Source organism: Myotis davidii, unplaced genomic scaffold (genome assembly GCF_000327345.1).
Source record: "Myotis davidii unplaced genomic scaffold, ASM32734v1 scaffold228, whole genome shotgun sequence".
Classification (NCBI taxonomy): Eukaryota; Metazoa; Chordata; class Mammalia; order Chiroptera; family Vespertilionidae; genus Myotis; species Myotis davidii.
In genome coordinates, this window is record NW_006300104.1 from 73,115 (window position 1) to 87,565 (window position 14,451).

Consider the following 14,451-nt stretch of genomic DNA (forward strand, 5'->3'; position numbering starts at 1 on the left):
CTTTGTTTCATTGCAAATTGTGTGCCTGTCATAAATCTTATTGCTGTTTTAGGATGGATTATACCCAAAAGGGCGATTTCTCAGAAATAGTAACAACTTGAAAGTACTATGTTGTAGAAAAGACCAGTCATAACAGATCACATTTTATAGCATTCTGTTTATATGAAATGTTCAAGAACAGGCAAATCTATAGAGACAGGAAGTAAATTAGTGATTGCTTAGGGCTGGGGAAATTGGGAGTAACTGCTAAAAAGGTACAGAGTTTTCTTTTGGGGGACGATGGACATATTTTAAAATCAATTGTAATGATGAACACACAACTGTATAAATATACATACCATTGCATTGTATGTACACTTATATAGGTAATTGTGTGGTATGTGAATTGTATCTCAATAAAGTTGCTATTAAAAAAAAGGAACCCATGTCATTTGAGAACATGGCATTGTGCAATGGTGAAACATGGACCTTAGGGCTCACGAGGTTTGGGGTGGGACCCTTAACATACCATGCGCTAGTTGTGTGATGTTGGGCAAGTTTACCCCTTTCTTCATCTGTAAAATGAGGAAAAATAATAGTATCTGGATGAGAAGATTCATGTGAGGGTTAATGGATCATATTTGAAGTGCTTATTGCAGTGTTTAGACTTTGCCAACACTCATCAAGCAGCTGTTTTTATATGGTTTCTTTTTCCTTGGAATTTCTTAGCCCTTTTTGTATTTAGGCTCTGAGAAGTATGGCAGTAATTGATGTAAACGTCCCCTATGGGTTGTAGGCCCTTTTCAGGCTCAGACGTCTCTTAACATAGCTTCCAGTATCAATTCTTACACACCCAAAAGGTGCTAAATATGGATCTGCAGCATTGAGTCAAATGCAGTTGGCTCTACACCAGGGGTCCTCAGACTTTTTAAACAGTGGGCCAGTTTACTGTCCTTCAGTCCGTTGGAGGGCCGGACTATAGTTTTATAAAAAAACTATGAACAAATTCCTATGCACACTGCACAGATCTTATTTTGAAGTAAAAAATCAAAATGGGAACAGATACAATATTTGTATTTGCATGTGGCCCGCGGACCGTAGTTTGAGGACCCCTGCTCTATATTATACTAGATTGGAAGATTCTTGAGGGTATCATGATTTGTGTTTGGACCCTATACGATTTGTCTCAGTAATGGATACAAGTAGGTCATTAGGAAATAGGTATTGATTTTATCACCAAGTTCTTTTAGTCAGCAGGCAAATGAAATTTCTGATTATCTAAAATAGATTCTGTTGGTTGCCTCCCCAAACTCACTTCTCGCCTCCCTCTCCAGTCTTCCTGGCTGCCCATGTTCTGATTTTATTTGGGTTTTCAAGGGTGAGTCTTGTTTAGCCTAAAGTGATGCTTTTATTTCCATTCTCCCTGCCAGTGACGTAAGCTGTAAGTGAAGCATTCTGGCCAATGAGATGTGAAGGGAAATCTGAGGAAGTTTTTTTTCCTGTTGAAAAAAGATAAACTAGGAGAATCCTGCCCTTTTCTGTCTCTGGTTGCTGCAATGGCGGTGGTGATGTGTGCAGATGGGGCAGACAGCGTGGCTCAGGGGAGGACAAACTAAGGAAGATACAAGAGCAAAATGGAAAGATAGTGGGTTTTTAATGAAGTGTTGGCCACTGGATTGCTAAACGCTTTGTTATGTGAGATAATAAACCCTGTATTGTTTCAGTCAGTCTACTTGGCATTTCTGTTGCTTGTCACTGGAAGTTTCCGGATATACCTTCCCATTTGCTATTCCCACTTCCCTTTTAGTTACATCTTGGAAGTGGGAGCATTCATAGGAGGAGAAAAGGATTGATAAACCAGAGGGCTGGAAAAGCCATTAATAAATACTTCACCAGGTATTTCATTATCTTTGATTCAGATCTCACCTAACTTTTTTAAATTTTATTTTAAAAATATTTTTATTGATTTCAGAGAGGAAGGGAAAGGGAGAGAGAGAGAGATAGAAACATCAGTGATGAGAGAGAATCATTGATTGGCTGCCTTTTGCATGCCCCCTACTGGGGATTGAACCTGCATCTCGGGCATGTGCCCTGACTGGGAATTGAACCGTGACCTCCTGGTTCATAGGTCGTTGCTCAACCACTGAGCCATACCGGCTGGGCAGATCTCACCTATTTTAAACAGAAGAGTTTCTTGTGTTCCACAGCCTTATTTTTGTGATGGCGAAAAGACAGCTACTTGATCATAAATAAAAGGTGGGGAAAAACATAATTTCACAAAAGTAAAAATATATACATATAATCATCATAAGAGAGAAGTGGGCATCTGGCATTAAGTTTTGGCTGCTGTGGCCAGTGGTGATGTTGGACAGTCAAAAGGGAGGGACACTGGTAGGTGCTGTAACCCGGGAGGGAAGAGTTCTTTGGTGATAGGAAGGAATCATATCCACATTACTGCAGGAAAATGAACACAAGCAGGACGTGAAAGGAAAGGAGACTTACTCAGGGCACCCAGTGTAGCACCTGCCTTCGTGGAGGAAGAGAGGGTGTTCCAGCTGCGTCTGGCATTTGTCGCAGAGATCGGCTCCAGAGCAGGAGGCGCAGGCCTCTGTACAGTTCTCACAGCTGCCCCTCCTCACTGAGGGCCACGTGCCTTCGGGACAGGAGGCGACGCAGGCCTGAGCCAACAGATATGCGCCTGGAAACCCAGGGAAGAAGGCAGATCAGGCGGTCAGTGTGTCCCTCTGACAGCACGAACATCCTTGCAGAGAACTGGTGCTCGCAGCAGCTTTTTAAACTGCCCCAAAGATCCAAGTAGCTCATACTTATCAAAAGGAGGGTTAAATCTCCAGACAGGAAATTGACAGCAGGAGGCTTTGGCCCTGTTTCTTTTACTTCCTACTGATACTGATGCGGGTCACTTTGGGGCTTCCCTCTGCCTGGTTGAACGATCTATTAACACCTTTGCCTGTCTTTCTGGTGTAAGACGGTTACACACGCACAGCTTGGTAGAGTCTATTTGGCTTCCCAAAGCCTATCTCATTAAGACACTAACATAGTAGCAACTCTCCCACCCAACGAATGGTCCATCTATGTTTGTTTTTAATTGAAAAAATCAGATAGCAACATTATTAAAGAAAACAATTTATAAATCACCCTTCAGAATTCCAAGACAATTCCTTCAATTTTTGTATGCAAACTTTCCTATTTTGTTGGAGTAGAGTCATGGCACACGTTCCATTTTTAAATTCTGTTGCTTTTGCATCCCATCTCACTGCTAACATTGTACATAATAATCACTTTAATGGGAGCATAACATTCTTAATTTTTAATGTTAGTGCACCATGTTAATAAAATATCTCCCTAATTCAGTGAAGTTATTTCTGATGTTTTGTTTTTATAGATGATGAAGCAATTAATTCGTTAAGCCGTTACATATTGCTTGTGTGTTTTTGCTCCTCTAAATTCAGCACCAGAAATGAAGAAACAATAGGCAGACTACTGATCCCCACCTAGATTGTCCACTGTAAGTTCTCTTGTTTTGGCTAATGCATTCTAAAACAGCAGGGGAACCCCTAGAAATGTCAAGTACCCAGAGACCTAACAAATTCTGTGGCCAAAGCAGTTGCTAACTTCATCATGCTTTAGATAAAAAACATTTCTTTTTCATTTTGGTCCTTTGAGAGCCAGTTTTTATTGTAGGTCCATGTTTGGGTGCCGTGTTGCTCCAGAGTAGCCACTGTAATAGGAACATGTGATGGGACTAGATCAAGTCCTGCAAACCCCTTACTAAAGGTGCTAACATACATGAGTTGCCGTGAATTGGCTTGGTCACGGCCACCGCCTGTCACACTCCACACTAACCTTTCGGGCATGAAGTGCACAGGGTTTCAGATCCATTGCAGGTTTTACAAGAGGAATGACACGGCTGCTGCTTTCTTAAAACGTCTATAGAGGGAAAAGGAACAAGAAGTCAGTTTCTGTTGAGCAGGCTTATAGTATTGGAAAAGATCTCATGGGCAATCCTGTCTCCTTTCCCACCCCAAGTAGATTTTTGTCTTAGCTAAATGTTGGCGCCAGCTTTGGCCTACCAAATGAATGAATGTGGACTTCATTTTTTTCTTACTCTTACTCTTTCATTGACAATTGATTGCCAAGACTTTCTTTGCAAACTTCCAGAGACAGGATAGTCTTTAATGCTAAGGGGACATTTGAACTAACAAATGTTATTTATTTATTTGTTTGGTTTTGTTACTCCTCACCTGAGGATATTTTTTCCATTGATTTTTTTTTTTTTTAGAGAAAGTGGAGGGAGTGGAAGAGACACGGAGAGAGAAATAGCGATGTGAGAGAGATACATCGATTGCTTGCCTCCCTCATGTACCCCAACTGGGGCAGGGGATTGAGCCTGCAACCCAGGTACGTGCCCTTGACTGGAATCAAACCCGAGACCCTTCAATCTGCAGGCCGACACTCTAACCACTGAGCAAAACCAGCTATTAAAAATGTGTGGGGGTGTTTGTGTGCTTGTGTGTATACACACATGAATGAGTTATTTCCCCATGATTCTTCAATGGCCAGTTCTCTTCATTCCAAAGTGATAAAGGAGAATTCATTGTGTCTTTCATGAAAAACTTATTATTAATTTTTTTTTGTTCTTTGAAACCAGATTTCATAGTTGGTCAATGTTTGGGTCTTTGTTCTTCAGAGTAGCCATGGTGGAATGCATCCAGAACTTATTCACCTTAAATTAGTCCCAAATCATCATTATCACCAAACTGGAGCCACCCAAAAGCTTTCTGGTTGGTCAGGTGATAAGCAGGCCAACCAAGGAAACATTAGCACTGTTTCTCCTCTCTCTTTCCCGCCAAGAGCATTTGATGGACAGGCTTTTTAAGAAAGTTTCAAAGACATACATGAGCCCTGGCTGGTGTGGCTCAGTTGGTTGGGCATCATCCCATGCACCAAAAGATTTCTGGTTCAATTCCTGATTAGGGCACATGCCTGGGTTTCTGGCTCGATCCCCAGTAGGGAGCGTGCAGGAGGCCGTTCACAGATGTTCCACTCTCATATCGATGTTTCTCTCTCCCTTCCCCTCTCTCTAAAAATCAACTTAAAAAATCTTAAAAACAACAACAAACAACAGACATAGATAATGACCTCAAGGACATCATTCAGTATACACTGAGATCATAACTAAATTTCAGTAATTGTTTAGGAATCAGCATGACTGACACAGGAAAATTAGAAAAAGAAGTTCTAGTTCAGAATGTGTCATATGAATGACTCTGACCTTTAGTCAACTGTTACGTTGGCATCTTGCCATTCCCCTCTTTTCTTTCTTTTCCCCCTCCCTCCCTCCCTCCCTCCCTTTCTTCCTTACTCTCTTCCTGAGAATGCCTTCTCTTTCTGAGAGTCAGTCTGGTGGAGTTGGCTCTTTAGTCACACCTGTCTTCAGATCCCAGATGTGCTGCCAGGTAGGGTAACCGTGGATACAATAATTAAACTCTCAGAGCCCTACTTTTCCAGGTCTCTAAAATGAGAGTGATTCTTCCCTGTAGTGATAGGACTGTAGTGAAGACTAAATGAGATAATGTGTGTGGAGTGCACACAGCAGCTCAGTAAATGGTAGCTCATCGCCTCCTTTCTCCTCTCTCCTGATTTCCTTGTTATCATTTGCCACATTCCCTCTCTTGGCATGGCTTGGTTTCTATGATGGCGCTCATGGTTAATTAGCTGGTGAGCCTTGCTACAGAGAAAGCTAGATTCAAAGGTAGGTGGGTGGATACGGATGTAGATATAGAGATATACGTGATTGTCCATCCTGCCATCCCGAGTGGCAGTCTTTTTCTTAGAGAAAAACTTGCCCTGGGTTTCTAGTAGACTGATTGAGGTAGTCTCCTTAAGAGAGGGGTGTGTGTGTGTGTGTGTGTGTGTGTGTGTGTGTGTGTGTGTGTGTGAGAGAGAGAGAGAGGAAGAAAAGAAGAGAGAGAGAGAGAGAGAGAGAGAGAGAGAGAGAGAGAGAGAGAGAAAGAAAAGAAGCTCAATTAGTCCTGTGCAGAGCAATGCTAGTCACAGGATTTTCACAAAAGTAATCCACATGATTTAACATGATTGAGTCTTTTCCCTGAAGGCCCTTTTAATTTGACAAATCACTTAACCCAAAAAAGAGGGCAGCAGAGAGATGAGCAACAGTTTTGTTGCTAACATCACTTTTGACTAATCAACAGAGAAATGCAAATCAAAATCACAAAGAGCTATCACCTCACCTCACTCCTATTAGAATGGCTCTTATTAAAGGGACAAGAGAGACATGTGCTGGTGAGAGATGTGGAGAAAGGGGACATCCCATGGACTGTTGGTGGGAATATAAATTGGTGCAGCCACTATGGAAAATAGTATGAAGGTTCCTCAAAAAATTAAAAATAGAACTACCCTGTGACCCAGCAATCCCACTTCTGGGTATTTACCCAAAGGAAATGAAATCATTATCTCAAAGAGATAACTGCACACAGTGTTCATTGCAGCATTATTTACAATAGCTGAGACATGGAAACAACCCAGATGTTCATCAATGGATTAATGGATAAAGAAGATATGGGATATATAGGGTGGGACAAAAGTAGGTTTACAGTTGTGAGTACATGAAACAGTTTACCCTTGTTTACTATTTATTAATTATTGTATTATTTTCCATATGAACAACTGTAAGTTTTGACCCACCCTGTATGTGCAATGGATATATTCATCCATAAAAAGAGGGAAACCCTGCCGTAGGACATTATGCCAAGAGAAATACAGAAAAAGACAAAGGCTCTATGATCTCATATGTAGAATCTTAAAAAACCAAACTCATTTAAACAGAGTAGATTGGTGTTGCCAGGGGCTGGGGTGGTGGGGTGGTGGTGAGGGAATGGATGAAGGTGGTCAAAGGGTACAAACTTTCAGTTATAATATGAATCAATTCTTGGAATGTGATTACAGCATGGTGACTATAATTAATAATACTGTATTGGATAATTGAAAATTGCTAAGAGTAGATCCTAAAAGTTCTCATCACAAGAAAAGGTAACTGTGGAGGTGATGGATGTGCTAACTAATCTTACTGTGGAGAACATTTTGCAGTATATACATATGTCAATTGTCATGTTATACCCATTGAAACAGCATAGTATTATGTTAATTATATGTCAGTGAAACGGGAAAAGAAAGGCTTCATTAGTGGCTGAGAGCAATTATTCATAAAAAGTATTGATCAGACATTGAGAACCTTGAAAATCTTTAATATATGTCCAGGCCATGGGCTGATTTTCTTTTGATTTTATCATTTAAAAAAATGTGTGTTTTTTTTGTTAATCCTCACCCGAGGATATTTTTCCATTGATTTTTAGGGAGAGTGGAAAAGAGAGGGGAAGACAGAGAGAAACATTGGCTAAAATGTTATAGTTACTAAGATATGAGTTTTTACTAATTTTAAAAATATTTGTTTAAAATATTGTGCATATATCTACACATACACATGTATTTACAATGACATATTTCACTTCCTGGCAATTTGCTATTTTACTGTGATACACTTGGTATAAAATTTTTGGTAATGTCCTCATGCGTCCACTAGAGGGTACTCTGTACACACACTTAACAGCAATTAAGCCTGGGCAAAGATTAGTGACTTAATCTCAACAAGAAAATTTTAACCTTGACCATAGTTTCTCTTTGTTTTTTCTCTCTTTTTTTTTTTGTTCTCCAGTGATTCTAGCTTTATGGGACCTCGAAAACAAAAATCACCTTGACCAAGAAAATGTAGCGTCCATCCTTCAAAAATAATTGTAGCACAACCACATAAAACAGGGGTTCTGGGTATTTTACTAAATAAGCAATACATGGTTCAAAATGTACAAAAAGCATATATCATGAAGCCTCCCTCCTAATCCATTTTCACCCTTTTTATACAAACTGTATCTACTCACACTATTTATCGCGTTGCCTTTTTCTTTTTTTGGTAACTGAGTATATTTTAGAGACCATTCTTTATTGGCACCTAACGAACCTCCTCATTCTTGTTCCTAACTCCACAGCATTCCATTGCAAGGATGTATCCTACTTCATTTTCCTAGTCTCCTATTGTAACCATCTAGTTTTTTCTCAGTCGTTGCTATTTCAAACCATGCTGCAGTCACTAAGGAAGTAAAAGGTGAGGCTTTTCTTGATAGACCCCCTCTGACAGACGCAGCCACTTAGCGCATGAGGAATGTCTTTAAATGCTCTTGAAGGTTCCACTGCTGGATCTCCCCCCCAGCCTCTCCCTTTGGAGCACCCACTTATATTTTGTGTAGTGGTCCCTCCTTTCATGGCTTTTTCCTCCCACTTGCTCCTGGCCGCCCAGTTTCTTGGGTTGGTTTCAACGGCTCAGAGACTCCTGATTCGTTAGGATTGCCTTCTCCTCCCTATTTCCGTTACCTCTTTTGATTTGAAACTTCCACCTTCGTTGCTTCTGCAGCAGGCTCTTCACCAAAGATGGACTTGAAGTGAGCACAGGTTCTTTTTTATTGAAAAGAATAAAGTTTTATTTTTTTAATGCAAAAAGGATAAAGAAGATAAAGTTCACCTATCATCTTACCACCCAGAAATGTCTGCTGCATAGAATTTATAGGTTTTTCATCTTTATAGTGAATGTGTGAGTGTAGTGTATATATGGGTAATCGTTCACATTTTCTGCATATGTAATACCGACCCTACATTTTGCATTAAATTATTATAAATCCTATAGGCATTTTCTCTTGCCATTGAAATTCCTTGTAAACATTATTTTTAATGGTTTGTGAATTTATTTGCCTGAACTGTAGTTCACGTAATTTTTTTATTTTAAGTAAAATAAAAAAATTGCAAAAATGTTTTATGCCTTAAATATATTTTGCATTTAATGTTATAAATCTTATAGGCATTTTATCTTGCCGTTATGATTCTTTATACACATCATTTTAATGGTTTGTGTATTTATTTGCATGAACCACAATTCACTTAATTTTTTGTTGTTATTATAAATAAAGCTGCAATTAATATATTTGCGAATATACATTCTTGGTTGAGTCCGGACTCTGCCTGGCTATTTGGCATCCCAACTGAGCATTATCTGCTGCCCTCTTTCGGGGACTATTTTTCCCAGACCTGTAGTACCCTCCAGACTCCCGGTTTCTCTTTTTCATGAGGAAAGGAAGGCTGTTTTGAAAGTGAACTAGTATTTCATGTGTTAAAACTGGATCAGGTTAAAGGGTTAGGGAATAGATGAGCTTTTACTGTGTCATATTATGTGCTTGGAGCTTCATATGTGCTCTTTCATTTAATTCTCAAGCGCGTGTGAGGTAGTTTCACGTTCTCATTTTATAGGTGAGGAAACTGAGGCTCAGAGAGGCTGTGTAACTTGTTCACGCATAGCTAGTAAAGGACAGAGCCAGGACTTGAATTCAGGCATGCCTAACTCTCATCCACTCCAGAGATGTTGTCGTACTTAATTTGGATTGTAAAATCGTTTGGTAGACGCCAAAGCAGTGCTGTGCTGGTAAAATGTCTCTTTGGAATACAAAACAAAACAAAAAACTTGATTTCAAACTGCCAATGATGTTATAACCCACTTATAAAATTCCTGGATATGTAACAATCAGTGCAACTGGATATACGCAGCTCTTTCATGCCATCAGGCAAAAGGTTGAATTACTTACCTAGAGACGTGTTTTCTGCACTCTGAGTTCTGATTGGTTAATTAAGTAACAACGATTTCTAAGTGAGGCCATTGTATACATTGACAAAGTCCTTCTTTTAAGTTCTCTAATGTTTAGAAACACGTTTCCCATTATTGAGATTTTTTTTCACACATGAGTGGCTCTCAGTGTTTGTGACTGACTGGGATTCAGCCTTTCTCAGAGCATAGGAATTCAGATCCAAAGACAGGCTACTAGTGATAAATTGTTAGGATGTGGTCAAAGATAAAACGTTAATTCACCATATCTGTGCTTTGCAGATCAGACTACCATCAAAATGTGTAATTAGAGCCCGCTACAAACATGGTTTTAATCAGTGGTGCGACTAGGTGGGTAGGGAATTATGCAGGACTTTCCGGCGTCACAGGAGGAAAGCCACTTAAGGAAATCGGAATGATTTAACAGTCATGGGGTAAACTGTTTCCATACCCAAGAGTGGTTTCAGGAAACCAGCGGAGGCCATTATCTTTTTTTTTTTCAAAGCCCTGAACATTTCCACCAGCCTTCACACCTGAACACTTCCGCCAGCAGTGGCTCTGTGATGCCTGAGTCACCCCAAAATCATTAGCAGCCTACTTAACACTGGCTGTGGTACTGGTGTAATTAATCTTTACAGTATATGGATGACTGGGACAGGGGGCCTGGGGGTGACCTATACTTTCGTGCAGTGCCCTTTGGGGCAGGCAGAACAGAGGCTGAGCTGCTCTCTTTGGAGATTCCTGAGTCTCAGCTGGAGGATTTGGCAGGCCTGGCTGATGTGTAGGGATCTCCATCCTTGTACTAGGGTGGGAGGTATTCCCACTCTGTTGGTAGTCGAGGAAGAATGATGGTCCTCTCATCACTGTCACTCTCATTGTGAGTAGCCTCTTTATTGAAAGAGGAGTTCAGTGAGCTCTAGTTGGACTTTTATTTCAAGGGTTTCCCCCCAATACATGCTGACATAGACAGTGGGGGTGGCACAGTCTTTAGATGCAAGCATGATCTTGTTGTTTCCACTAGGGCAGCGATTTTCAACCGGTGTACCATAGGAATTTTTAAGACATGCGATACCTGACTATGTAGTCAGGGGCACTGACCTCTTTTCCCTTAGATTGTCAAATAAAAAATGACAGCAGCCAACACAACAATAGCCATCCAGTGTGAATGAACCAAAATTATACCTATTTTTTGCCAGATTGGCCAAAGATAGACTTTTTTGGTGTGCTGCAGAATTTCTTTTTAATTGATTTAGGAGAGGAAGAGAGAGAGAGAGAGTGTATCGATCAGTTGCCTCCCGAACAAGCCCTAACCAGGGAATGAACCCACAACCTGGGCATGTGCAACCTTTCGGTGCAGGGAACGACGCTCCAAAACCAGCCGAGCCACGCTGGCCAGGACAGTGTGCCACAGAATTTTAGTAATTAGTTTATGTCACGAGATGGAAAAGGTTGAAAATCACTGCACTAGGGAGTAGTGTGGGTGAAGGACTGAACTTTGTCCCATCTTACCTTCCCGACCTGGATCTGCACCTGCATTTAAAACAATACCACTACCTTACTGGTATCACCTACCCTCTCATAAACACCCTGTAATTTGTCTGGCTCCCTCTAAGTTGGCCCAGAATGACTGCAGTCTGCTTTCCATCATCTTCAAGGTGTGGCTGATTAGGTCTCTGGGACCCCCCTACCTGCTCTCCTGTTACACTTTCAACCTTGTTTTTTCAAGGAAAAGAAGCAGAGAGAAATATGGCCTCCACTCAGATACTCCTGGGGCTTTCCAGAGCTCTTTCCCCCTCGCTGTCTGTTTCAGAGGTGCCTCACCTGTGCTGGGGAAGGCGAGTCTGCCCTGGCTCAGAGAAGGAACAGTGTTTTCTCGCTGTCAAGAGTCTGCACGTCTACTTTCCTAGATCATAGAAGTGGAAAAGTGCAGCCATGGCCTTGCCTTTATTGCTTTTGTCCAGCCATGAGAATCATTCTCATCTGCTTCCCCATCTTTTATTGCTGCTAAATCCCCAAACGGACTAATTCCTTTCTCTCTTCAAAAACATTACATTTTGATAGTAGAAAATGTGGAGGGGTGGGTGTGGTGCCTTGACAAAGGGGAGCAATCAAGGCCTGGTTTCTGCCTAGCAAAGTGCGTAGTCCAGTTGAAAGGGACGTGTAATCATTTGGGAGATCAAGTCTGCTATGCCTCTTGGCTCCCTAGACGTTTTCATCATCTGGATGCCAGATAGAATACAGATGTTCTGAGCTAGAAACACAGCACCAGACTATTTTCCCCTTGGCCTGCACGGCCTCTTAAATGCCTGAATGGCAGACAAACTCGTTTTCAGCATTTTGGTTCAGCTACAATTCACGGAAGATCTCCCAGTCTGGATTGAATGGTTTTCTTCCCAGCTCTGTCCCTGAGACCGGCCTGTGTTCTCTGTGGCCTTTGGCTGCTGGGTGTGCCACGGTCTCCGAGCCGCCTTTCCTTTGTTGCATAGGCAGTGCTGTCGTGGTAGACAAGCAGCCACAGAGGTCCCTCCCCTGAAACCCAGCCACAGCTCTCCTCCTGCGCCATCCCTCACTCTCTCCAGCCCTTAGAAGTCCTGTCCTGAGCAGAACCTCCTTTCAGCTGCCGTTGCTTCTGCACTGAGATGACCTTCTTTTTTTAAACAAATCTTTGCCTCCGAATCAGAGAGCATCTCGTGTTTTCACGAGAGTCTCTGCACAGAAAGTGAGCCAGATTTTCCCAGCAGGAGGAGGACTTCGTTTTGTAACCTCCTCGGATGTGGAGAAGCCACCCAAGTCTGTGATCACCTTGCAAGGAAGCCTGTGGCCGAGGCTCCAAGGCGAGGCGGCCAGTTCTGAAGACTCGGTGGGAATGATACGTGCGGGCCTTTATTGCTAGAGTCCAAGCTGCCACCTTCCCCCTCACTCCCACCCCTCTCAGGACCCCACTTTCCCACCTGCAGCTGGAGAGGGCAGCTGTTAAAAGGCAAAGCTCGAATGATGGCCATTTCTAATAACCCATCCAGACAGATCAGCCGTTTTAGCTTAAGTTCCAGGACTTCAGAGCAGTTCTTCCTTGCTTCACTGAAATAGCCTACCCTATTGGCAGCTTTCCTTTACCTTAATAAAGAGATACAGGAACGATAGAAGCTATCCCTAAATCTTCAAGAAAATGGTGGTCGGGCCACCTCTCTCTGACTCTTTATGCACTCAGAGGCCTGCTCCACCTTTGTGGAAACTCAAGTGCCTTTAGGTGTTCCCTCCTGGCCAAAAGCCAGCTACAGCCTCCTTCCCTCTGCTGCCTTCATCATCGAAGAGACCTGGTCTTGATTCTCATCCCAGGCTTTTGTTTCACTGCCCGGCCTTCATCTCTTGGTATCCCGAAAGCAAGGGTTAAAGAGGTCGGGAGGCCGAGAAGGCAGCCGGACACCTGCGATCGCCCTGGGGAGACACATACCATTCCAGAATGTGCCTTCTGTCTGGGCCTGGGTGGGAGCCACGCAGGTCCCCTGCAGCAGCTGGAGTCCCGGTGGGCAGCTGCTGCACTCGTCATGGCCCAGGCCGGTGCAGGTTTCACAGGCTCGGTGGCAGGGCTCACAGCTGCCCATCTCTGTGTCGCTGTAGGAGCCAGGCCCACATTTCCTCACGCAGCTGCCACCTAGGGAAGAGTAGTTTGGCTCAGTGCTCTGTGCAGGGTCAAGTTCTAAACAGGCCGTAGGGGACCTCAGGTACATTTTTTCTTTGAGTTTGTTTTAAAAGACACCAGGATGGCATTAGCTTCTTTCAGCCAATCAATGTGTATTTTTTTGTTAATCCTCACCCAAGGGTATTTTTCCATTTTTTTTAAGAGAGAGTGGAAGGGAGCGGGAGACAGAGATAAACATTGATGTGAGAGAAACACCTTGATTGGTTGCCTTTTGCATGTGCTCTGACCAGGGCCAGGGATTGAGCCTGTACTCTAGGTATGTGCCCTTGACCAGCGCTAAACTTGGAACCCTTCAATCCTCAGGCCATTACTCTATCTACTGAGCCAAACCGGCTAGGGCTCAATGTGTCTTTAAAAATCTAACACTTTAAGCCCTCTTTTAATTGACAATTTAAATTGACTATTAGCTCAAAGGGTTAAGAGCATAAAGAACTTGACATTCTTGAGGCCTTGGAAAACTGCACATAAAACGAATCTCTTTATAGAGAGCAATGGGAGATCGTTTGGGCTCTCTGTCCCCTTCTCTTCCCCACGAGCATTCAAGAACATCAGACTACTAGTTCTTTAATTGGAAGACTCACAATATATTTCTTTCCTAGCCATCCATCTTCATCAAAGGCAATGAACTGACCACAACCCCAGAAAACGGACCTTGTTTAACGTTTACAGTGCTCAGAAATATACAACATGGATTACATCTCAAGGAGAGAGTTATGGTTCTGAATATTTCAGGTGACTTAGATTCCAAAGCACTATCTCCAGTGTCCCCTGCATCCTCACATTCACTTATGCTTCCGTCAGTTTGGAGTAATTTGAGATTAATTAGTGAAATAGGAACTATGCTTCTATAATAAAAGCAGAAGGAGGTAGTCCTGGCTAATATTTATTTTCAAATCAAATTAAAATTTCCCCTTGGACAAGAGGCGCACACACATGCAGACCCCGAAACCAGTCAAACAGCTCTGTTCTTTCTTTCTCTCTCTCTTTTTTTTTTTGCTAATCCTCACCTGGTGACTCTCCCCCCCCCCCCCCCCCT

General features: G+C 42.4%; 1 protein-coding gene across 1 annotated transcript in view; it reads right to left on the bottom strand.

The window, feature by feature from the left end:
• PCSK5 (proprotein convertase subtilisin/kexin type 5) overlaps nt 1–14,451 on the bottom strand; it is a 416,138-nt gene that overhangs the window by 31,984 nt on the left and 369,703 nt on the right. Inside the window, exons 27-29 of the mRNA XM_006776508.2 lie at nt 13,167–13,367; nt 3,844–3,927; nt 2,482–2,677 (exon numbers count right to left, since the gene is read on the bottom strand). Coding sequence (XP_006776571.2) covers nt 2,482–2,677; nt 3,844–3,927; nt 13,167–13,367 — 481 coding nt within the window. The remainder of the gene's footprint in view (nt 1–2,481; nt 2,678–3,843; nt 3,928–13,166; nt 13,368–14,451) is intronic.